Source organism: Staurois parvus, unplaced genomic scaffold (genome assembly GCF_062004578.1).
Source record: "Staurois parvus isolate SC_StPar_1 unplaced genomic scaffold, SC_StPar_1.0 ptg000301l, whole genome shotgun sequence".
Lineage (NCBI taxonomy): Eukaryota > Metazoa > Chordata > Amphibia > Anura > Ranidae > Staurois > Staurois parvus.
In genome coordinates, this window is record NW_028318097.1 from 363,956 (window position 1) to 391,371 (window position 27,416).

Sequence of the window (27,416 nt, forward strand, 5' to 3'; positions counted from 1 at the left end):
TCCTTAGACCCTGTTACCACTGAGGAAGTTACCGAACTCCTTTCCAAGGCCCACTTCACCAACTGTCCCCTGGATCCTGTCCCCTCACGACTGTTGCAGCCTCCTTCCTGCTCTATCCTAAACTCTCTAACCCACATCTTCCACCTTTCACTCTCCATGGGCACCTTTCCCTCCCCACTCAAACATGCATTAGTTACCCCCATACTCAAAAAACCCTCGCTGGACCTCACCTGTTTGAACTTAAGACCCATCTCCCTGCTCCCGTTTGCCTCCAAGCTTCTTGAGCACCTTGTTTACAACCGTATGGATTGCTACCTCACTGGCAACAACCTGCTTGATCCCCGACAGTCTGGCTTCCACCCACAACATTCCACTGAAACTGCCCTACTAAAACTCACTAATGACCTACTAACTGCTAAAACCAACAGCCATTACTCCATATTCATCCCAACCAACGGCCATTACTCCATACTCATACTCCTTGACCTTTCCGCTGCCTTGACACAGTCGACCACCCACTCCTCCTCAGTAAACTCCACTCCATCGGCCTCCATGACTCTGCTCTCTCCTGGTTCTCCTCTTACCTTTCTCAGCGCACTTTCAGGCGAGATATTAGGTGCCTTGATCTATGATACAGTATATAAATATATACCATTGGTATATAGTATGAACATATGTATATTTCAATAAACAGTTCATAGAAATATACATAAGCACATCTGTCTCATAGCGGCATGTCCCAGTAAGTATAATCGGCCTGTGGAGACCACCATCAGATTTCAACACTATTGGGGAGCCAATAGTTGAACTTCATAAAAACAACAGGGGGAGTGTTAACATATACTAGTCTGACCCACAACCATCTATACAAAGGGGTGGAATAAAGGGAATCACCAAAGTTATATTTTTTTTATCAATCCACAGATTACTGGAGTCATCTAAGATAAAAGCAAAGTATATTGCAGTCCTCTGTAATAAAATCTGAAAGAGAACTTTTAAATCATCAGACCAATATTTTCCGTCTGTTATTCATGACTTCCTACATAAGGTTTGCCCTCTGCCCACAATCCTATGTTTGTACATATAGTTGTCCTCCTTGTATGTCTTCTCCATGGGCCAATACCAACAAATATGGTGCTGAGTGTCTCATCTCTTATCTTCCCCTCACAGCCACTACGCACACAAGATGTTTGATGTAATGGTGGCATGGATGCGTGCACCGTGTATGTGCAAAAGAAAAACACAAAAGGCCGCAATATCCTCGTGCATTACCATGGTTACAAATGAATTTATTAAAAACGTGACAGATGGATACTCACAAAACGAATGTAAAAAACTAAAAATGAACCCAAATTGGTCAATGTCACACAACTGGAGTCCTGTGATGATGGTGCCCGGTGGGAAAACTGACGTTTCGGGAGTTGAACTCCCTTTTTCAAAGCTCCAGCTACTAGCTACAACTCATTAATGAGGCTGTGTTCATAGCTGTTAATACAAGTAGGTAATAACCTTCACACTAGCATAAAGTCTGGGAGGCCTAAAGGGAGAGGCAGAGGTTCCCCTAGAGCTATTAGGGGGCAAGTGGCTTCTGTATGCACACATCAGAGCAGTGGTCAGGGTGCAGCATCAAGAGGCAGGACACATCTACCTTTCTTTTTTTCAGGCAGTGACCATGCTATACACTTAGATCCTCCTTTGTCTCCCAGGAGAAGAGTATCTTGAACTAATCTTCAGCTGCAAAGGCACCCTGCTTGTCCTCAACATCCAAAGCTACTACTACCATTACCTCACAAACTGGCACTGAGGGATCAGTTGCATTATTTGAGCACAGCGTCAGCCACTTGCTGCAAAAGGATGCACAGCAATTCATTGCATCATACATTGAGGAGGAGAGCTATGGGAGTACAGAGGAAGGGAACAAAAGGAGGGAGGACCAATTGGCACAGATGTTCCCTATAGATGCAGCTTGCAAAGTTGGCTCCTCCAATGAGGAAAAGGTGTGAAGATGAGGTTTCCACCCATACCTGGGTGTCAGATATAGTAGAGGAGGAAATTGAGGGAGAAGCAAAATATCAGCAAAGCAGGATGTAATTCGGGGAAGCTCACAGAGGAGTGAAGGGAACAGACACCCCTATTCCACTAGATAGCAGAGCTCCACTGTGCAGACAACTGTCATCCCCAGTCCACTCCACAGAGCTCAGCTGTGTTTGCCTTTTTCAACACATGCTGCAGACCACAGCTTAGCTGTTATATGTATTTGTCACCAACGTTTAATTTGGGTCATGCATGTATGAAGAAGACATGACTTCTCACCACACAGCTCGGTGGGAGCAGCACCTGAAGGATGGCAGCTGCTTTCCATCTGGCCCATGTACATAAATGGCTGGACGGGACCTGCGGTGAGGCAGGTGGATGTACCCATACGTCTCCCTGAATCAGAGGCTCTTGCGTGGCTCACAGAGCATGCACCTGGGAGCCGATGATTGCTGCTATGATCACATTAGCGCTGTGTCTGGGTGATCACATGGTATTGTTCAAACTCCGCCTGGGAGTTCTGAGGCCTCTCCAAGAGCTCATTGAAAATAGTTTGCAAATTGTGAGGTATCTGGTCATGTTCCAGTGTTTCAGGTACGCCCCGGACCTGTACATCCTTCACCCCCTGTTATCCAAGTCCTCAATATAACAGATGAAAGAACAGATTTAATGTCTGAGGCTATCGTTTGCAGGTCAGACATTTTCATTATTTACTTTCATTAGGGAGAGTAAGATAGCATCTCCTACACTGTTATAGTCCAGAGCCAGAGAGCCATGAGGCATGTTGGATGTAGCAGCCACCATAGAGCCTTGGCTGGGGGACCAGGTTGGGTCCAGAAAAGTTAGGCAACATTTGCCCCGAGCTGTGAGTGTGGGGTTTTAAAAGGCTGAGCATATATGCTGACCTTGCCTATGGTGGATAGTCTTAGTTTAGGCTGTGGATTTCATGCTGTAGAGCCGGAGCACCTCTAACATGCAGCTATCCTCTTCATGTGCCAAACCACACCTCTAAATCAATTTTGTATCCTACTAGAAAATGTAAAAAAATGGATAAACATGAAATAAAATAAAATTGTGAAATATAAAAAGTGGGAAAAACCCTAATAAAACAAAGAGTGCAAGTGGAGGCAGCAGCTAAACAGCAATTACATTTACTGCTGAACTATGAACCTGGGGGGTACACAAGAAATAGGTATCCCACCCCACTGTAGTCATTTATCACAATACAGCACATGATAGCACTGTATAGCAAAATACTCACCTCCCCCCCCCCCCCATGGATTTACAGCTCTCCCTTCTTGCTGCTAGGAACCCACCTATTTATAGTGAGGAGATTATCACATAACAACGCCTCCATTACTGGTCCTTCTAGGCTAGCTGACCAAGGTTCAGAGGCCAGGCAGTGCATAATATTTACAAACAAATTCAGTCTAGTGAATTCTCAGATTAGCTTGCTGGGTCTGCGAACACGCAGGATTTGCCACAAACTCTCAGTAGCAACACCCGAATGTCATCCCTACTCATCATTTCTCTACCTGCTGGAAAGCCTGTGACTATTAAGCTGGCCATAGATGGATCAAAATTCAGCCGGTTCAACAGGGACCAGATGAATTATTAACAATGTGTGGCTGCCTCCGCTCTACAGACATTGATCTAACAATTGACTTCTGTTGAACATTCTTGTTGGTTAAATCTTCTCCATCAGTCATCAATGTCACTGCAAGGAGGATTCCTCCAATCATCTCACTTTTTCATCAGCCTGCTGTATGATCAAAAAAATAATGATCAATCTATGGCCAGGTAAGACATATTTTACCCTCCGTGTCTTATCCACCCATTTCACCCCATTCTCCAGTCTATTCCCTCCATACCTGTATGAATGTCAGGATGAGATGTCCCTCTAAAAAGACCAATTCCAGGTTTGCTATGGAGTTATAACAAGACCCTTTGGCCTGTGTGCTTGGAGGTGATGGGATGGTGACCTAGAAAATGCAACACAGACAATGATCAGGGTAGAACAGACCAGAGTGATGAATTAAAAATACTTTATTGTTTTCTGCAGTGTTGGGTCATCAGAGCCAGTAAAGTCTTCTCTGCTGGCCTAAACATTGCCTAACCTATCAGAATCACTGACTTATGTTTTAGTATATTTTTCATGAATGTGTTATCCCCAATATAATCTCTTCTCTTCATTTCATAGCTTTTCTTTTTGGTTTTGCTGCTTCCAGCAGTGTATGTTTTATGTTGGAGTTTTTATCCAATCATATTTCAGTGACACCATATTCATACTGTATAATGAATGACTCCAATCACTGGATGAATGTTTCCAGATTTCATATCTCCCTTCCCTCACCCACCACAATGATAAGAGCTGGGGGATCTTTACTGTCACAACCAATGATAATAGCACACTGTTGTAAGACTTATGGCCAGTGCCCTTTGCTGGCCGCCCTGTCTATGACCTCAGAACAGGATGTCATATAGTCATTGATCTGGAAATCACGGGATTTGATGGGATAATCTAAACCAATCCTAACTTGTACACCTGGATCTGATTATCTTCCTTGGCTCTCAAGACTTTACAATTTCTAGATTATACTCAGGACCAGGGCTTTCTTCAACAAGAACTTGGTGGAACTCAGTTCTACCACCTCTGGATCTCATCCTCCACTCCCTGTTTACCACGGTCACTTGTAAACACAGAAGCCCGGCTTCCATGATTACAAGGACAGCTTGCCTCTCCCAGTGGCTCCACAGATGCAAATAAGAAAGGTAGAGTCACCTACAGTGCAGGGAGATTTATAAAGGTAAAATGGGTGGAAGCTATGAGGGAATGGGGGGAGGGGGAAGATGAGAGCAGTAAAGGGGGATGTGCAGAGTTGGGAGATGGAGGGAATGGTGCAGAGGTCAGAGCTGACAAGGGGTGGAATTGAGATTTGGATGGAGGATGCAGAGGTAAGGGCCTGTGAAAGAGAGCTCAACTCTGCACTCTGTATGTGGTTTACCCCTGAACCCTTCACCCTGTACATAGCGCACCCCTGATCCCTGCACTCTGTACATAGCACACCCCTGATCCCTGCACCCTGTACATAGCACACTCCTGACCTCTGCACCCTGTACATAGCACACCCCTGACCTCTGCACCCTGTACATAGCACACCCCTGACCTCTGCACCCTGTACATAGCACACCCCTGATCCCTGCACCCTGTACATAGCATACCTCTGATCCCTGCACCCTGTACATAGCACACCCCTGATCCCTGCACCCTGTACATAGCACACCCCTGATCCCTGCACCCTGTACATAGCATACCTCTGATCCCTGCACCCTGTACATAGTACACCCCTGATCCCTGCACCCTGTACATAGCACACCCCTGATCCCTGCACCCTGTACATAGCATACCTCTGATCCCTGCACCCTGTACACAGCACACCCTTGATCTCTGCACCCTGTTCATAGCACACCCCTCATCCCTGCATCCTGTACATAGCACACCCCTGATCCCTGCACCCTGTACATAGCACACCCCTGATCCCTGCACCCTGTACATAGCACACCCCTGATCCCTGCACCCTGTACATAGCACACCCCTGATCCCTGCACCCTGTACATAGCACACCCCTGATCCCTGCACCCTGTACTTAGCACACCCCTGATCCCTGCACCCTGTACATAGCGCACCCCTGATCCCTGCACCCTATACATAGCACACCCCTGATCCCTGCACCCTATACATAGCACACCCCTGATCCCTGTACCCTTTATGTAGTGCATTCCTAATCCATGAACTCTGTACTTAGCACACCCTTGAACCCTGCACTGTGCATGTAGCGCACCATTGAATCCTGCACTGTGTACTTAGCGCACCCCTGAGCCCTGCACTCTGTGTATAGAGCACACTTGAAATATGCCCTCTGTACATAGTGCGCCACTTAGTTTTCCACTCTATATGTAGTGCACCCCTGTACTCTGCACTCTGTTTGTAATGCACTCCTGATAGTTAATACCTTTTAAAACCCTCTTACTGAAGTTTAGCCACACCCACCATATGAAGCGGTTTGTGGAAGGGTTGAGTTCCTGCACCTATTCTCCAAGGAAAAAAGCCCTGCTCAGGACTGACTTACATTTCTGATCTCGGTGGTGTTCAGCATTAGTATAAAGATTGCCTTTATTCTTAGACAGACTCCTGATTCACCAATCATAATGTATTCTGTGGGAGAGGGTGGAGGAGAAGGTCCATGAGTCATGATATTCTGCATATTAGTCGGTCTTGGTGTGACGGCCTCAATGCCTCCGATGTACTCTGCAATAAAAAGATGAGATGAAGACAGATGAGTGACATCTCAATGACAGCTACAGCTGAGATGATTTTTAGTGAATAAATCAACAATCAATAGATCTCTTTTCATGGATCATAAAGAATGGCAAGTTATCATTTGTAGAAGTTCCACATTTTGAGATATATTAGATATTTCCATAATAACATGACAGGTCCTCTTATCCCAATCCTGTCCATAATAACATGACAGATCCTGTTACCCCGATCCTGTCCATAATAACATGACAGGTCCTCTTCCCCCAATCCTGTCCATAATAACATGACAGGTCCTCTTCCCCCAATCCTGTCCATAATAACATGACAGGTCCTCTTACACCGATCCTGTCCATAATAACATGACAGGTCCTCTTACCCCAATCCTGTCCATAATAGCATGACAGGTCCTCTTATCCCAATCCTGTCCATAATAACATGACATATCCTCTTACCCCGATCCTGTCCATAATAACATGGCAGGTCATCTTACCTCGATTCTGTCCATAATAACATGACAGGTCCTCTTACCCCAATCCTGTCCATAATAGCATGACAGGTCCTCTTACCCCGATCCTGTCCATAATAACATGACAGGTCCTCTTACCCCTATCCTGTCCATAATAACATGACAGGTCCTCTTACCACGATCCTGTCCATAATAACATGACAGGTCCTCTTACCACGATCCTGTCCACAATAACATGACAGGTCCTCTTACCCCGATCCTGTCCATAATAACATGACAGGTCCTCTTACCCCTATCCTGTCTATAATAACATGACAGGTCCTCTTATCCCAATCCTGTCCATAATAACATGACAGGTCCTCTTACCCCAATCCTGTCCATAATAACATGACAGGTCCTCTTACCCCAATCCTGTCCATAATAACATGACAGGTCCTCTTACCCCCAATCCTGTCCACAATAACATGACAGGTCCTCTTACCCCCAATCCTGTCCCTAATAACATTACATTGCTGTCCACAACCATCTGGGGTAAATCCTGCACAGTTGGTGGCACAGTGTTTGGTGGGGGGCACATTTAGGGTCCAGATGCCCTGTTTAGGGGGGGCTATGTGCGTGGTCTGGAATTGGTGTTTAGGTTTAATTACAACAGAAAGCAGTCTGATCATTTCTAGGTCTTATTTCGGAGCACATCTTGTCTGGAATCCTGGAGAAGAATGGATCTGGGAGGTTGTGTACATCACCTGGATGGTTCTCCTGGAACCTGAAGTCTGCTTTTCTATATAAAATGGTGATCTGTGGACATTATTGAAGGATAAGTTCACCTTTTCATAACAAATATTAAATGCACATTTTTTTCAGATGCATTAAATATTTATTTTCCTAGGAAGCCTGTAGAGCGGGTGCAATGCAGGGCTCCTGTAGACTCTCAGGATAGTTGTCTAGTTGTTCTTTTCAAAAAGTGAAATCCATTTGATCCATTTGGCACTGATCCCGCAAACACCATCAGTTCTATTATTATTATACAGGATTTATATGTCGCCAATAGTTTGCGCAGAGCTTTACAATATAAAGGGGGACATTCCAATCACAGTACAGTTCAGTACAGAAGGAATAGGAGGGCCCGGGTCATGGAGCTTACAATCTAAAGGAAGGGGGAGGTGATACAAAAGGCGATAGCTCCAGGGGATGATCTGATGGAGGAGACTCAAGTACAGGTCTTATGTGGAGGAGGGGTAGGTTTCCATGAATAAGTAAGTTTTCAAAGATCGCCTAAAGGCAGACAGGGTGGGGGCTGACCGGACATACTGAGGTAGGGAGTTCCAGAGGATGGGAGAGGTTCTGAAGAAGTCCTGGAGGCAAGTGTGGGAGGAGGTGACAAGGGAACTAGAGAGGAAGATGTCTTGAGAGGAGCGGATGAGGAGACAATTTGGACGATATCTGCGGATGAGGTTGGTGATGTATCTAGGGGCAGTGTTGTGGATGGCTTTGTAAGCTGTGGTTAGTATTTTGAATTTCATACGTTGGGTTAGTGGAAGCCAGTGAAGGGATTGGCAGAGAGGGGCAGCAGTCGCTGATCGGTTGGTAAGGTGGATGAGTCTAGCAGAAGCATTCATAATAGACTGAAGGGGGGATAGACTGTGTAACGGTAGACCAGTGAGGAGGAACTCGCAGTAATCAAGGCGGGATATAACCAAGGCATGGATTAGTTGGTTTGTGGTGCCATTAGTCAGGAAGGTGAGAAGTCTGGAAATGTTCCGGAGGTCGAGGTGTCAGGATTTAGCCAGTGATTGGATGTGGGCTGAAGGAGAGGTCAGAGTCTAGGATTACACTGAGCACCCTGGCATGAGGGGAAGGACCAATGGTTGTGCTGCTGATCTCAATGGTAAAGCCATGAGTGGGGGGTCGGGGGGAGGAAATATTACAAGCTCAGTGTTGGAAAGTTTGAGTTTGAGGTAGTGGTGTGACATCCATGATGATATGTTGCTCAGTAGATATATTACATTCCTCTGACAACTATCCTGCACCAGCTGTACAACCTGGCTGTGGATGTCGCTGGGTGACCTCAGTGTGGGGTCTTTGCGGCCCCTTGGGGGGGACTTCTGATGGCGGTTTTTGGAGGCATCAGTGGGTGATGGGAGAGGGTTTTTAACTAAATATGGCTGTTTGTGAACATTTGTATCAATATTGGATGAGTTCTATCTCCATCCTCTTCTTCAGTCTCCCCTGAGGAAAGAAATATGTTTTTCTGAAAGGCGTCAGTCCTTCACTGAAGGATCCTTTCCTGTCTATTTCCACCATCGGGATGAGGAGGATTTTCATTTACATCAAGCTGACACTCACATATTTCTGTATTCAGTCAATCAGTGTTTGTAATAACACACATATAGTATGTCTGTCATGTGATTTGTATGAATTTGTAATAAAATGACTCGGTATTTGTAGTATTAGTTCCGTTGTCTTTAACCCCTCGCCCTCCTGAGGATTTACCCCCCTTAATGACCACGCCTCTTTTTGCTACTTGGCGCTGCACTAATTCAACTGATAATTGCGCGGTCATGCAATGCTGCACCTAAACGAAATTTACGTCCTTTTTTTCACACAAATAGAGCTTTCTTTTGGTGGTATTTGATCACCTGTGCGATTTTTATTTTTCACGCTATAAACAAAAAAGACCAAATATTTTGAAGAAAAACAATATTTTTTACTTTCAGCTATAAAAAATATATAGTAAACTCAAAGTTAGTTATAAATTTAGACCAAAATGTATTCTGCTCCATGTTTTTGGTAAAAAAAATCCCAATAAGTGTATATTGATTGCTTTGTGTGAAAGTTATAGCGTCTACAAACTATGGTATAGATACTGCAATTTACGACATTTTTTTGCTATACAGCGCTGCGCTAGTTTAATGGACAATTGCGCGGTCATGCAATACGGTACATAAATTAAATTTATGTCATTTTTTTAACACAAATAGAGCATTCTTTTGGTGGTATTTGATCACCTGTGCACTTTTTATTTTTGGCGCTATAACCAGAAAAAGTTTTGAAGAAAAAAACTTTTTTTTGAAAAAAACAATATTTTCTCATTTTGATCATAAAAAATATCTAAAAAAACTAAAATTTTGTCATAAAATTAGGCCAAAATGTATTCTGCTACATGTTTTTGGTTAAAAAAATCCCAATAAGTGTATATTGATTGCTTTTTGTGAAAGTTATAGCGTCTACAAACTATGGTATAGATAATGGAATTTACGTAGCTTTTACTTTCTGACTGCCCATCACATTTCTTGAGGTGCTAAAATACCAGAACAGTACAAACACCCTCAAATGACCCCTTTTCGGAAATTAGACACCCTAAGCTATCTGCTGAGAGGCATATTGAGTCCATGGAAGATTTATTTTTTTTCCACAAGTTTCTGGAAAATGACAAACTTTTTTTTCTTTTTTTACACGAAGTTGTCATTTAAATGATTTATTTCTCGCACAAGCCATGGGTATATGTGGAATTACACCTCAAAATACCTTCTGCTACCTCTACTGAGTATGGGGATACCATATGTGTGAGACTTTTTGGGAGCCTAGCCACATACAGAAGCCTGAAATCCAATGACCACTTTGAAAGCCTGAAGGTGCGTAACTTCCTCATTACACTTCCTCACTACCTATCACAGTTTTGAAGGCCCTGACATGCCAGGATAGCCCCAACCCCCCCCCCCCAAATGACCCCTTTCTGGAAAGTAGACACTTCAAGGAATTTAAAAAGAGGAATGGTGAGTATTTTGCAGATCGCATTTTTTCTCACAAGGTTTTGAAATATAAAAAAAGAATATAAAAAATATGTTTTTGGTTTTTTTCTTCATTTTCCAAAAATTTGTGGCAACAAATGAGATCTGCAAAATACTTACCATGCCTCTTATCAAATTCCTTGGGGCGTCTACTTTCCAAAAAGGGGTAATTTGGGGGGGTTAGGTGCCATACTGGCATTTCAGGGCCTCCGAAACTGTAATAGGTAGTCTGGAAGTGTAATGAGGAAATAAAGCCCTTTAAAAGCCTGAAGGTGCTTATTGGATTTTGGGGTCCTGTACTTGGCTAGACTGCCAAAAAGTCTCTCACATGTGGTACCCCCATACTCGGAAGAAGTAGCAAAATGTATTTTGGGGAGTAATTCCACATATAACCATGGCATGTGTGAGCAGTAAATCATTTAAGTGACAATTTTGTGTAAAAAAAAAATTGTTTTTGTCATTTTCCAAAAACGTGTGGAAAAAAATAAATTCTTCTATTGATTCAACATTCCTCTCAGCAAATAGTTTGGGGTGACTACTTTCCAAAAAGGGGTCATTTTGGGGGGTGGGGCGTTTTAATGCCACACTTCATTCACTCTTCTAACCACCTGAAGACCAAGCCTTTTTGTTCACATGAAAACAATCAGTATTTTTTGCTAGGAAATAAATTTAAACCCCCAAACATTATATTTTTTTTTAAAGCAGGCACCCTAGTGAATAAAATGGTGGGTACTACAATTTTTTATGGCACATAGTACTCGCGCAGCGATTTTTCAAATGCAATTTTTTTAAAGAAAATACACTTTTTTTACTTTTAATGCACAAAAACACAATACATTGGCCAATTGTTTGGTAAAATATAAAAGATAATGGTATGCCGAGTAAATAGATACCAAACATGACATGCTTTAAAACTGCGCATGCCCCGTTCAATGGCGACAAACTGCAAACATTTGTAATATCCTTAGGCAGCGCTTTAAAAGCCTTTAAAAGCCACCATTTTTAGATCTACAGAGGAGGTCTAGTGTTAGAATTACTGCCCCAGATCTGACATTCACGGCAATACCTCACATGCATGGTGCATCCGCTGTTTACATAACGGCACAGGGTCAAGGCTTGTGCACACAGGTGTGCGCACATGGGAGAGGCAATTTTTTTTTTTTTTTTTTTTTATAGTTATTTTGATTTTTTTTTTTATTATTTTTACATTGTAACTTTCATTTTTTTTTTTTTAATCACTTTTAATGCTATAACAGGGAATGCAAATAACCCCTATAACTTCAATGGGCATTGTCATATATTATTTTTTCAGAAATCTGAGGTCTATCAGACTCTAGATATCTCCTCTGCCCTTACATTATCTAATCAAACCAAGATCGGTGTGATCAGATGCTTTCCCAATTTACAAATGGTGCTGTTAATATCCTGCAAAACTGAAGTGATGAAATGCTTGTAACTTCTGAATTCTTAGACTATAGAGATGATTGGCACCATTCTGGTGTCCAATCAGCTCTATAGTCAGCTGGCAGAAACACCGGCTGTATTCTCAGGTTCCCCTGATGGCACGGGACTACCCGAGAAGGCCGTGGAAGGCAGCGGGGGAGGGGGGACATCATCTCCCGCTGCTTGTAAAAGCAATTTTGCAGCTAATTAGCCACTAGGATTGCTTTTACATGAAAGCCGATCACCGGCTGAAAAAAACGATACCAGGATGATGCCTGCAGCTGTAGGCATCATCCTGGTATAACCATTCAAATCCAGTGATGTACCAGTACGTTGCTGGTACTTGTTGGTTATATATGCTATGTTCTTTTTTTTTTTTGTATGCAGCTTGTGGAGTGAATGAAAAAATGAGAAGAAATATCTGCCAGAAAAAGTGTGTGGTATGCCCGCCATTAGACTATACCTCCCTGCATCCACCCACTTCTAATGGTGGGCACACATTAGGTCACACTTTGCCACAAGTGCCAATTCCAAGATTGAATAAATGTCTAAATAGTGGCACGCTTGAATACAAATTGTCCACGTATAAGTGGTACCCCATATGGAGAAATGATGACACCAAGTCCCAAACTATCTTGTCACTGCTCCCCATGTATTCTGGGCATCCGGGGGGCTCCACGTGACTATCTTTTCCCTCGTAAATCTGAAACTTATAAGTATAGCCTGTTGTCCTCTCACAGGTCTTCTACATCTTGACCCCATATCTGGCACGCTTGCTGGGGAGAAATTGTTTGAATGCAAGGCGGCCAGAAAAATTAATAAGGAATTAAAATTAAATTAAAATTAATAAAACATCAACGCAGATGTTTTGCTGGGGAGTATAGACATCTGCAAATTTTAGGTTAAGGTGATTTGCGAGGGGCTGAATTTTGTGCAGCCGGTCAAATTCAGGGTCATGCCGAGGATGACAGAGTGTATTGTTGCTGAAATGCATAAAACACATTATACTCTCATATCTATGCCTGGCCATGGCAGCAGAGAACACGGCATATGATGAATTGGGTCTGCGGACCAATACAACCGAAATTCATTTCTTTTAGTAATGCCCATGTTGAGGGTTAGGCCCAAAAAAAATGTAAATTTGAAAACCGTAATGAGTTTCCATGCGAATGGTCTGGCAAGGTTTGAATTTGGGTTGGTGGCAATAAATTGTTGTGCATATAGACTGCTTTGATCCACAATCAACGCATACAGATATTCCGTGAAAAACAGCTCCAAAAATCAAGGAGTTATGTGAAAGACCAGGATGTACTAGACCGCTGGTACTCGCCAGTTCACTAAAGGTAGTGCGGCACTAGTACTGGCACTCTGCTGCATATGAGAGTCATCAAAATTTACCAACAAGTGCTAACAGAGATCAGGCCTGATTCTGCCAACACTGCGGTTTTGTGTGCAATGTATCAAGTGACAGTGACCTACTGACACTGCACTTGCTGGGGGAGAAGGGGGATAAGCGTAGGGGCTAAACGCAGGTGTTGGCAGGTGCAGGGGCTGATCCTGCTAACGCTGCGTTTTTGGGGACGCTATACTAATGTGAACGCTGGTATAGTGCTGACCTGTTCAAAGATATTGACCCATTCAGACACTATACTAGCAATGGAGGTTTATTGTACATGAGCATGCTCCTGGCAATCAAGGGGTTAAATGTGATGACTGGTGTACTGACGGGCAATCTGACGCTATCTGGGAGGGGTGTGAAAACCACGGGAACGCAAATTACATATATATACATATATGTGATTTTGCATACCCATGCCGCCCTGTAGCAGTATTTCTGCTGTAGGGCGGTCAGGAAGCGGTTACAGAAGAGGTTTGTGTTATGGCACTACGTTATTTTAACTGAAAATTGCGCGGTCATGCAACACTGCACCCAAATTAAATTTACATCCTTTTTTTCCCACAAATTGAGCTTTCTTTTGGTGGTATTTGATTGCCTGTGCGTTTTTAATTTTTTGCGCTAGAAAAAAAAAGGCTGACAATTTTGAGAAAAAAACAATATTTTGGCCTTTTTGCTATAAAACATGTCCAGTAAAAACAATTAAAAAATCAAATTTTGTCACAAATTTCATCCAAAATGCATTCTGCGACATGTCTTTGCTAAAAAAAATCCCAATATGTGTAAATTAATTGGTTTATGTGAAAGTCATAGCGTTTACAAATGGCGGGAAAAATACTGGGATTTTTTATTTTATTTATACTAATAATGGTGGCGATCAGCGACATATGGCGGCGATCAGTGACTTATGGCGGGACTGTGGTGGACATTTTGACACTGGGGGGGAACTGACTTGGGGTCACTGACATCCTCAGTGACACCAATACAGTGATCAGTGAAAGAAAAAAACACTGACACTGTACTAATGGCAATGGGGAGGAAGGGGTTAACATTGTTAGTGTTCACTGTGTGAGGGGAGTGTTTTACTAGGGGGCGGGGGGGGGTGTGCTGGAGGGGGGGAGGGAGGGGGGAGCTGATCGAGGGAGAGAAACTCTTCTCTCCCCCTGCAGCTTGTCACGAGCTGACGGCAACTGACAGATAACGGCTGTGTGTAAACAATGCAGCCCTGCTATCTGTCAGTGATCACAGCTCATCGCGGCCAAGTGGCCGGTAATCACTGGCCATGACCCGGCGGCTGAGACCTGCTGCTGACACCCGCAGGACAGGTAGGGCGCGCGCGCGCCCCCTACCTGTTTTGCAGGACCACGTTTTAAAACGTGGTTTTGCCTGCGAGTGCCGCCCTGCCGCCGTATATCTACAGTGGCTGGGCGGCAAGTGGTAAAGTCCCACTTCTTCCCTCAGGGGGAGGTGGGAGGAGAGAATCCTCTGCCTGTTGTCACAGAGCGGGGGGATCAGTGGAATTGGCAGCAGGAGCTGGAACATAATATTGGGTCCTAGAAACAAGGCGAGATCACATCTGGTTCTGAAGGAGATTGTATTTGAAGCAAGGTGGAGGTTTATGTGAACATTCACATTTTAGGGGGAGACCTTTACAGAAGAGCTCTACAGAATAAGCAACTAGACCTGTGAGATTCGTTTCATTATCAATCACAATTCTGACAACATTTTTGTTATTTGTATATTTGTATGTATCCGAATTTCTGAATCACAATAGTAAACAAATTTCAATGAATCCAAAATAAATTAATAAAACAAATTATCCGGATTCCAATACAAAATTGCACTTGAATTTGAAAATTAATTTGAAATGGAAACAAACTGAAATAAATACAGTAAGATATAAAAGTGAAATAAGATGATGATTCCTCCATCTCCAAAGACATGCTGGTGAATTGGCTCCTGTCCAAATTGTCCCTAGTATGTGTATGTATGAATGTGAGTTAGGGACCTTAGATTGTACGATGTGAATGTACAATATATATGTCAAGTGCTGCGTAAAATTGACAGTGCTATAAAAGTACCTGAAATAAATAAATAAATTCCTACTTAGTCAGCATTATAGAATAGAATACAGCAGAGTAGAAAAGAATAGGAGTAGAATAGAAAAGAATAAAAAAGAAAGGAATAGAATAAAACACAATAGAATAGAAAAGAAAGGAATATACAGTAATAGAATAAAACAGATCAAATACACTGTAACCATCTTCCAAAATTCAAATGTCAAAATTTGAATTTCAAAATTCTAATTTTGGTCCAATTTGAAAATAATGAATATACAAAATGATTTCCCAAAACAAATCATTCTAACATACCAAATATGAGGAAACAAAATTATTAACAAATCCAAAATGAAACAAAACTAATTTTTCCGACACGCACATCTCTATAAGCAGCAGGATTGCTGATATCAGAGACTTTTTCAGTGTGGAGAACGGGATAACATGATTTATTTCAGGTACTTATATATCGCTGTCAGTTTACGCCGCGCTTTACATACAGGTGAAACTCGAAAAATTAGAATATTGTGCAAAAGTTCATTTATTTCAGTAATGCAACTTAAAAGGTGAAACTAATATATGAGATACTCATTACACGCAAAGCAAGATAGTTCAAGCCGTGATTTGTCATCATTGTGATGATTATGGCTTACAGTTCATGAAAACCCCAAATCCACAATCTCAGAAAATGAGAATCTTCCATGCAATCAATAAAACAAGGATTGTACATAGAACAATATCGGACCTCTGAAAAGTAGAAGCTGCATATGTACTCAGTACTTGGTTTGGGCCCCTTTTGCAGCAATTACTGCCTCAATGCGGCGTGGCATGGAAGCTATCAGCCTGTGGCACTGCTGAGGTGTTATGGAAGACCAGGATGCTTCAATAGCGGCCTTCAGCTCTTCTGCATTGTTTGGTCTCATGTCTCTCATCTTTCTCTTGGCAATGCCCCATAGATTCTCTATGGGGTTCAGGTCAGGCGAGTTTGCTGGCCAATCAAACACAGTCATCCCACGGTCATTGAACCAGGTTTTGGTGCTTTTGGCAGTGTGGGCGGTGCCAAGTCCTGCTGGAAAATGAAGTCAGCATCCCCATAAAGCTCGTCTGCGGAAGGAAGCATGAAGTGCTCCAAAATCTCCTGGTAGACGGCTGCATGGCACGGCTTGAACTATCTTGCTTTGCATGTAATGAGTCTATCTCATATATTAGTTTCACCTTTTAAGTTGCAGCACTGAAATAAATGAACTTTTGCACCAGATTCTAATTTTTCGAGTTTCACCTGTATATTGTACATTCACATCAGTCCCTAACCCTCAAGGGGCGTACAATCTAAGGTCTCTAACTCACATTCATACATACATATACTAGGGACAATTTAGACAGGAGCCAATTCACCTACCAGCATGTCTTTGGAGTGTTGGAGAAAACCGGAGTACCCGGAGGAAACCCATGCAGGCACAGGGAGAACATGCAAACTCCAGGCAGGTGGTGCCATGCTTGGTATTGGAACCAACGACCCGAGTGCTGCCAGGTAGAAAGGCTAAACATTTAGCCACTGTGCTGCTATTATGTGATGTAACACTAACCCTTAGGAGTCGCTGAGATTTGGGTCCCCCTAAAGCTCTGCACAGCCAGGCAACACGCATCTTCTTCCGCACTTCACACTGGAGTCAGGAAACAGTCCTTGAGCTTCGCTTTGTGATTTTATTAAGGGATTTAGATTTTGGATGGATTTGAGGGGTGTATGGGATGTCCAAGGAAACTGTGAACTTGAGGATAAACTGCTTAGTAACTCTGTACAGATGTGGACTTAGCAACAGTCTCTCCTCTAAGAGCATGCCAGCTCTCTGGTGTACCTCCTCCGACCCCAGATGAATCCTCCTCTTCACCCAGCTGTCTGAGGGAACCCCTGAGAAAGGGGACCCAGAAGCTGCCACTTTTAGTACAGCACGCCCAGAGGAGAAGCTAGTTGGGTTTTCCACCTGACTGCCCTCTCCCCTTATCCAGCCCAGGGGGTGTAGGATTACTCATTTTGTCTCTCCTGTGAACTTGATGGGTTGGTGGCTGCCTCCAGGCAATATGCTGGTATGGCTCCTTCCCTGCTCCTCAGGTTGTCCTCTCTCAAGGGACGGTGAGGAAGATAGATCCTGCTTTCAAGCTTCTGCCTGTAGGAAGGCCCCTCTCCTGGGCCCCCTCCCAGGCTCCACACTCCAGCCTTCAGTTCATCTTCCACCTGACACTCTGACCACTTCCTCCTAGGTCCTGCAGTATGTAAGGGTTGACTTGGTCACCATGACGAACATTCTGTCAGGAGATTTGCCAAGTATATAGATATGAGCTTCCTCCCCTCCTCCATCCCTCCTCCAGAAAGCTCTCAGGTTTCTAGAAAAGTGGGAGGCCTCCAGAGCTCTGACCTTCAGAACCTCCATAGCCTGTTCTAGGTAACCTCACTACCTCACTCCCAGGCTGACTCATCCCAGGCTGCTACTCAGCTTCTACCTAAAAAACTAGCTAGCTCCCCCTAGCTAAGTTGAGGGGCACTACAGTTATATTGAATTTCAATTTAGGGTGGGATTAATATATAAAGATTAATACATGGTGGATTTTATATCAGACACTGAGTGAGGAAACAAATGTTTTAATATTTGAAATATTAGAGTTGTTAAAGTGCACTAAGGTAGTACTAGAGCCGCACATTTATAATATTGTCATCCCAGTGTGACTTACCTCTCGGGAAATTGTCCCCATCCAGTGTAAAGGCCTGAACCTGGACATCCAGGAGCACAAGACTCACTCTGTGATCAATCCTCACCATCACTTCTTCACAGGTAAATGAATGTCCAAGTGGGGTCACCAAGGTTTTTTGATACATAAATCCCATTATGGGGGTCCCATCTGTAAACCAAAAACATACAGATAGGTTACATCTGAACATGACTGCCAAGTGTAGGAAGACAAATGATGTGTGGTCGGGGGATGGTAGACATAGGAAACAAGGCTGGACATGGCTAGGTGGTACATGACACCACCTTTATACACCTAAAATGAACTAATTGTGCTTTTGGTATCATTAAATTTTAGCAACACCCCAAACGAAGAAGCAAACACACATTTTGCCACATCAAAAAAGAGTGACAAATTCAGCAGAGCGTATCGTAAAAACGTGGAAACCGCAACCCGCCCAAATATCCCATGAGATACTTTACCACGTGTAGAGATACACATTGAAGTCAATGGGCTGCCCTATGGGAGTTGCAGGAAAAATGAGCCAAAAAACGTGTGCTTTCCCAACCCAAAGTGTGAATGGAGCCTGAAAGTGAAATTGGTGTGTATACACAAGAACAATGAGGCTCCATTCACATTTGAACGTTTCCAAACATGTAGGAAACTGCAGAGAACGCACGCGCTTTGCTGCGCATTACGGAAATATGCTGTAAAGGCACAATGCACTTGCAGCACAATTAAATGTTAATGGCCCCCCAAGCACTGGTAGCACCCGCCAGTCTGGCGTGTCACAAACGTGCTGCAAATGCACCAAAAAATGCAGTAAAAACGGGTTGCGCTCCACTCCAAAAATGTTCTGGAGCTTCTTTGGGGCATTTGCTGCACGTAGGGCCAGAAAGGACATTGGAAAAGGATTCTATTTATTATAAAAAATGAAATTCTGCTTAAAAAGGGGAACTTAGCCTTGGCGTTGATTACCAGAGAAACAGAAAATCGGGAGCTCAGGAACCAACATGGACTGGAGCTTAGGGCTCAGAATGAAGGGATTGCTCAGGTGGGTGTTGGCATAGGTGTAGGGGATATATTAATCAGCAGGTCACATCCAGCCTGGCCTATACCTCCCAGTCCGGGAACAAAGCCGGCCATAGTAAGGCAGGAGAGATTACATGGGGAGGGAATCACAAGGAGCAGATCAGATTGATTGCAGCTACCAGGGATGATGAGACTCCCTCATGATGGGCACAGGAGGTAGGAGGACTCAGGAACTCAGTGCAGGGATCTCTCCAATAGAGTTTCTGAAAAATACCAAAGACTGACATCTGGGGTGACACCACCAGCTTCCACCAAACACCGACATTCCAGATTTGGGTGAACTGACTGTGTAACTTGGACTCGTACATTTGGATGCAGTGCTAGCGAGGGTTTACTGTGCTGCTAAAACATTCCGGCAGTTGTATTTGTTGGATTACCTTCTCCCCGTATGTAAGTATTAATCTTCCCCAGGTAAAACGAACTCTCCGTCTTGTTCTACAAAAGAATAGTACAAATGGTTCCATCAATACAATTGTTACTAGTTGTGTCCCACATATGATATGTATTACTGCTGGTGCAATGCATTGTGTCCTCCTATAATATAGTGCAGGGCTCCCCAACCTTCTTCCACTTTCGTCCCCCTTGGCAGCCCATTCCATATATTGTCCCCCCCCCACCCCCAGGACAGAGGGTGGAGTAGGGGGTGGACCTAACAGCGGTGTGATAAGTAGAACCATTCTCCATACTTGTCCTTCAGGAGATGCAGCAAAGTCATAAATTCCCTCTGATCTCAGGACAGCTGGGTGGTAGTGATGGCAGAGAGATGGATGTGGAGAAGATCTGACAGTGTTCTCAGCCCTCCTGGAACTATGAAGCTATTGTACACTGTAGACTTTGCAGAGATAGCGAGTAATAAAAGTGCCGGAGCAGAGCGAGCCAATCTCATCACTCTGCTGGCATTGATCACTTTGTAAGCCCCCCATGTGATGACTGTAGGACCCTCACTAATAGGAGGACCATCCGGGAGAGGACAGAGGACATATAAGAAAGACTATCCTCCCTCCACCGGCCATGTCTGTACCAGTCAGTATGTACTGCTCTCCTACATGGAGCCTGGACCTAATGGGTGCACAGTGCTCTGCACTCTGCAGGGGAGGGGACAGTGCAGTCAGCACAGAAAATGGAGGGGCTGGATGGGATGGTGAGAAAAGTGGGTGGGCATTGTAACAGACAGCAAGAGGAGGAGGGGAGCACCAAAATTGTCAATGATGTTTTCCCTGGATTAGGACTACAACAACCAATGACACCATGTATCAAGACCACCCACACCATAGAAACATGTGATGCTGTGTGGCCCAGTTACCTGCATCCTAGCAATCTATGATATTAAATCACTGGGTGGCCCCATCACTGATTTTTATTCACCTTCCCCTGGGGGTATGTGTGCCCCAGGTTGAGAGTCAATGATATAGTGGAATGTACTGCCACCTATTGGGGAGTGTGGTGCCACAGCAACTTGTTTAGTTGTTCCCTGGATATGCACCCTTGTGCTCCCTCCTGGCCAGTATTAGTACAGTCACTAGCTAGACACGTCCTGCTCTCGTACCCTGTTCATGTCAGTATCATTGCAGAGACAGGGCTTAGAAAGTCATTGTCTTCTTACACTACAAAGACCCTGAAGATCATCCTCTGTACTGCACTTCTGAAGAAAAACTACGGTGACTTCACCTTCTTGTTGAAGCCTCAAGAAGGATCTTCACTCCTTTATCCCCCCCCCTTACCTCTATAGCTGGGATCTGCACACACCCAGCAATCCAGTGGTGTCCTGTAGGGATCCTCCACCCCACCACTACACACCTGATCCCATGTCACCATCTTCTTCTGACATCATCATGGAGCCACCTTTCTCTTCCAGGTTCTTGCATCCAGCCCCATGACACATGTACTGCAGGGTGTTATAGGGGGCAAGCTGGAAAAACCAGGAAGATAAAGTGCCCCCCCCCCCGATGATGTGGTGCATGAACCTTAGAGAACCCCACGGCCTCCTAGGGTTCCAGATGTGGGTGTTATAGAAGTCTGTGGGCAATGAATATTTCCTTCTCACCTAGATGAGAAATCAGAAAGTGTGGGGATGTGATCTCCACAAATCTGATGAAGTAAGAGAAGGGTGATGGGGGGTGACAGTAAGTGGGAAGGGTGGAAGTCCAATTCATGTTATCTTTGTATTTTGTAGTCAGCGAGCGGCCATACTGTCCATGCAGACTGGGCCACTGCATAAAGGGGAAGGTGAAACAGACCATTACTTCCGGATACAAAATCCAATCCTGGCCCCCTCATATTGTCTACACATAAGTGCTTTGTTCTGTTCAGAATTCAAATTGTGACAAGATTTTCCACATTCTGAGATTTGGGTGTGTACAAATTTCTGAATCACAATAGTAACAAATTTAGACCACTATAAAATAATGAAATGAAATTTCATCAGAAATTTAAATAGAATTTGAGTCAAATTGAATTTGAATCGAATTTGAATTTTATTTTGAATTAGATTCAAATTGAATTAGACTCAAATTTGAATTTCTGATTAAATGACATTTCATTCTTTTGGATTAGTTTAAATATAAACATATTACAAACTATTGCAGATTTCCTTAAAATTTGAATTTTGAAAAGATTAGAATAGAATAGAATAGAACAGAAACTAAACGTGTACACAAAAAAAAAGAATAGAATACATTAGAAAATAAAAGAATAGAATAGAAAATAAAGGAATGGAATATAAAATCACAGAATAGAATAAAATTGAATAGAATAGAACAGAAAATAAAACTAGAATAAAAAAGAATAGAATAGATTAGAAAATAAAAGAATAGAATAGAAAGTAAAGGAAAAGGATATAAAATAACAGAATAAAATAGAATAGAATAGAACCAAAAATTAAGAAATACAATAAAACAGAACAGAAGATAAAGAAATAAAATACAAAAGAATAGTACAAAGCAAAACAGAAAAGAATATAAAATAAAATAATAGGACAGCTGACGTTCGGCGACCCCGCCTATTTGGAGACTTAATTCCTCACTCCTGAAACTCCCAGAAAACCAGAAGTATATATTAGATGCCCATAATCTCTTTTTTGAAACTAATACCACCGTGAATATTTCTATTACTACACTTTGGCCAACATACAAAGCCTACATGAGAGGTATCCTCATACAATTAAACTCTTGTATTAAAAAACAGCGATCCCAACAAATTGACCAACTATTGGCCTTCATTCACTTAAACGAAGAGATTAACAAACAGAACCCGAATCCTTCCACATCTGCGGCCCTAAACCAGGATAGGAACAAATTACGCACCGTCTTACTACATACCTATGATACTAACCTCCAAAGAACGAAAATCCAATTATATGCGCTTGGCAATAAAACAAACTCTCTTCTCACTAATCATCAAACAAAAATGACTAAAAAATAAAATTTCCACAATCCAGCATCCAGCCTCACACATCCCATTGACGAACCCGCAAGATATAGCTAACGCTTTTGCGTATTACTACCAAACTCTATATAACATAAAAGATGACCCGAATACGACACAACCAAGGAACCCCTCTATTGAAAATGACCTACGTCACACCACTCTCCCCCAACTTACCCCCTCCCAACTTGACTCCCTCTCCGTGCCGATCTCACCCGCAGAGATTGAGAAAACCATAAAGAGATTACCCATGAACAAATCACCGGGGAATGACGGCTTCACTAACGAATTTTACAAACCTTACGCACCCAATCTTAAGTCGCATCTCTCTGCCCTATACAACCACATTGCCTCTAATGGGGAATTCCCCTCTGACATGTTACAATCAATAGTTACCACTATCCCGAAACCGGGTAAAGATCCCCAGTTAGTCCAGAATTACAGGCCGATTTCATTGCTTAACACGGATCTAAAAATATATGCCAAGATAATAGCTCTGCGGCTGCTCCCATATCTACCTACGGTAATCCACCCTGACCAAGTGGGATTTACACCGGGTAGACAGGTTCCGGACGCGACGCGACAAATTATATCACTATTACACCACCTTGAATCTGACAACCAACCCTCACTCCTTCTATCACTCGATGCGGATGCGGATGACACTTACACTCCAAAAATATGGAATAACAGACTGGATGCTCTCGGCGATACTATCCCTATACTCCAAACCCTCTGCCAGAGTACTTACCAATGGCATGCTCTCACAACCTTTCCAAATATCCAATGGAACCAGACAAAGCTGCCCTCTTTCACCCATAATTTTTGCTTTACTCATCGAACCACTAGCATCCAATCTCAGAAATTACCTCAATTTTTCAGGAATTAAATTTCTTCAGCACGAACATAAAATTAGTCTCTTTGCAGACGACAATATTCTAATGAATACAAACCCCTACAAGTCGCTTACATCGATACACACGCATATCCACAACTACGCAGCAGTCTCATACTACAAACTCAACGAACTCAAGTCATCTATCCTAAACCTTTACACGCCCACTGTAACCCAAAACCTACTCACTAAACTGTTCCCTTTTAAATGGGAAAAACATAACATCCCCTATTTGGGGATTAAACTAACTGCCAAAACCAACCAACTGTACACTGCTAACTTCAAACCATTACTTGACATAATCCCACAGGAGCTCAGAAGCTTACGCACAACTACTCTTTCAACACTAGGCAGAATAGCAACTATAAAAATGTGCGTAGTGCCTAAAATACTTTATATCTTTCGCACACTTCCCGTTCCAACTCCCCCCACCTTCTTCTCTAAACTTCAAAAAATCCTGAACAAATTCATATGGAATTCAAAACGGCCTAGGTGTACCACAAACCTCCTAATACGTCCGCCCTCCAGAGGTGGAGCTGGTCTCCCACATCTAAAATCGTATTACCAAGCCGTCCTACTGGACCAGCTCTTCTTCTGGTGGCATCCTACTCCGGAAACAACTTGGAGAACCATGGAAACCTCCTTGTACTCACCATACACATTAATAAATGCACTATTTATACCTCGAACAGCTCAGACTAAACTTCCACATAAACATCCATGCATTCAAGTCTCTCTGACGGTCTGGCACGACTTCTTGACTTACACTCAATCTCACAAGGACAACCTACGAATCCCTACTCCACTCTCATCCCTGCACTTCACCTCACCTCATTTGAATCTGACGTCGTGGAAAGTGCTTGGTATACACTATATTCAAGACCTCTACAACACTCACAAACCAGATTCCTTCCAGACTGCTCAGGAGAAATTCCATCTTCCTGATAAAGATCAATTCACCTTTATGCGAATAATCCATTCGCTTCACAAAACAAACATACCACTCGAAATAGAAATCCCCGCTACTGCACACCAATTCCTCCATAGGACTATCTACCCAAAGAAAGGAATATCAACTTTCTACACACTTCTAATCGAAGCGCAATTCATCACATATGCTTCATCCTTGACTAATTGGGAAAAAAACCTCCTTCTCCCGACAACCCCACATACCTGGGAAACAACATTTAACATTACTTATAAAGCGTCGAAGTGTAGCTCCCATTGGGAAACATATTTGAAAATCCTCCACCAATGGTATCTAACCACTGCTAAACTATCCCTATACTACCCTCAGCAGTCACAAGCTTGCTGGAGACACCGCAGAGAAACTGGCTCACTCCTCCATCTACTCTGGACATGCAAGTCCCTCAAATCCTACTGGAACAAAGTTTTCCAAATAATCTCCTCAATCGCAGGTACACCAGTAACCCCAAATCCTGCCTTAGCCCTCCTCCACATAGCAATAGATAAATTCCCCACAAGCTCACGCATTATTATCATACACACCCTAGCAGCCGCAAAGATTAACATCACTAAATTATGGCGATCCACTACCTCTCCCTTGCTGTCTTGTCTCGTTGCTGATCTCAACCTTCAATGTGAGATGGAACGAAGGACGGCCCTTCGAAACTCCACCTACCACAAATTTACACTACATTGGTCTCGATGGTTGAAGCACCCCAATTGCTCAATTACCTGATTACTATTATAAAATATTATAGGATACTATATTCCTACTGCAACAGTGCCTTCCTCCCCTCCTCCCCCTTTCTCCCTACTCCCTACCCCAAACCCCTACCCATCCCTCAAGTTCCACGTCCTCTACCATGGTTCACAAAATAATGAGCATACCTCTCTTGTAAAAATGACTACGATAATTAGGTTCCCCAGCCAAATGGTGGGGACTCGTCATTCCTTTTTACTTCTTATATGTTGTACGCTTTTCATATGTGAACCTCTCTACATGATTGTTTGTATATACTGTTCATTTGTTAAAATTTTTCAATATAAATTATTTGAAAATAAAATAGGGGGGCGTGGTCTGCCGCGATCCGGAATGGCCGCTTAAGCCAGGAGCTCCCGCCGGCCGAAGACTTCTCCCTCTTCTGCGCAGAGGATCGGGTGAGGCAGGGGCACATGACCATGGGGAAATCGGACCGGAACACACCCGGTTCCCGTTCCCGTTCCCCACGGGTCCCTAATCAGCCGCAATCGCGGCATATACAGGAGCTGTTCCGCTCCCAGCAGAGGGACAGGGCCCAAGCAGCTTCCCCCCCCCTCCTTCCTCCTCCACGGCAGCCTGTGTTCCAAGCAGTGACACTGAGCATGTCACAGACACAGTCCCGCAGCATGACCTCTCCTCTGACTCCCAGGCATTATCCCTCAGAGATCTTCAGGCGGTGGCTGCAGATATTAAAGTCACACTCACCACCGCCCTCAGTGACCTGCGAGAGGATTTACTTTCCTTGGGCACAAGGCTGGAGGGAGTGGAACTTGCTAGCCGCAATAATACAGTCGCCATAGCAGACATACAGCAGACAACAGTCTCACACGCATCACATATCCGTGAATTCTACAGACAAATAGAGGATTTGGATAACCGTGGACGCAGACATAACATTAGACTCCGTGGTTTGCCAGAATCTGTGGAACCGAACGACATCTCTACAACGGTTGTGGCGATCTTTAATGACCTACTAGGTCGCCCGCCGGCCACGCCTATAGAGTTGGAACGAGCACACAGAGCACTCCGTCCCAGGGGCAGAGATTCTGATCCCCCAAGAGATGTAATATGTTGCCTAGTCAGCTTCCCACTAAAAGAGGACATCCTCAGGCGCGCCAGGGACAGAAGGCGCCTCTTATATCAGGGGTCTGAAATACATTTATTCCAGGATCTCTCCAATATTACTCTGCAACAAAGACGGGAACTTCGCCCCCTATTGGATGCACTCCGCTCACATAACATACCATATAGGTGGCGTTTCCCATTTTGTCTTTCCGCACAGGCGCAGGGGCGCACAGCCTACCTGCGAGTTCCGGAGGATCTGCCTAATTTCTGCACTTCCCTAGATATCCCACTAATCGACCTCCCCGATTGGTACAGCAATATGCGTCTCCCAGGTGTTCCGGAATCCGGACCGACGCCAAGTGAGATGGAATGGCAGGGCCCTGGCTCTCGCCGACGCCGATTGATTCCCGCAACCCCGTCGAGACTTCCAGCCGGTGGCTCTACCAGCATAACCAGCCCGACGGCCTCTCCTGCTCATCGCAGGCCTCGTCATGAAGCTTAGAGACCCTTCTCTACACTCTGTCCTGATTTCCTTAATTTACTGTGCGCTACCGCTGGTTTCATTGCTCACGATCCGTTCAGCCACTCTTCGGACTTTGTCTGCAAATTCCTTGTCCCATTTCGCCTTACCTATGGAGCTTTCTGATCTATCATCCTGGGATCCTCCCTCCACATAATCTGGACTGGACTCATTGGTACTCTTGCACACAGGCAGCCCTATGCATCTGGGGCCACTAAGATCTCATCCCTACAATTCTTGACCCTTAATGATTGTTTGGCACAGAATATTCCAATAAGTTCCTCCCTTCTACTCGCCCATTTTCTGCACCACCGCTGTCGCTTCGCAACGGGAATATCGGATCTACAACCAATTTAGTGCCCAACCTCCTCCATGACACCTCTGATAGGTCTATTGCCATCTAGAGACCCCGGGTGGACTCCGGAGGGCTCCGATCCTCTTCCATCTCCTGCACAGCTGACTCCGA

At 43.9% G+C, this 27,416-nt stretch overlaps 1 protein-coding gene across 1 annotated transcript in view; it reads right to left on the minus strand.

Moving 5' to 3' along the window:
• The window catches only part of LOC149457847 (uncharacterized), a 192,233-nt gene that overhangs the window by 98,382 nt on the left and 66,435 nt on the right, over positions 1-27,416 (minus strand). The window contains 4 exon segments of the mRNA XM_089683085.1: positions 3,906-4,016; positions 6,165-6,343; positions 18,233-18,400; positions 19,699-19,756. Of these exon segments, the coding sequence (XP_089539211.1) occupies positions 3,906-4,016; positions 6,165-6,343; positions 18,233-18,400; positions 19,699-19,756 (516 nt within the window).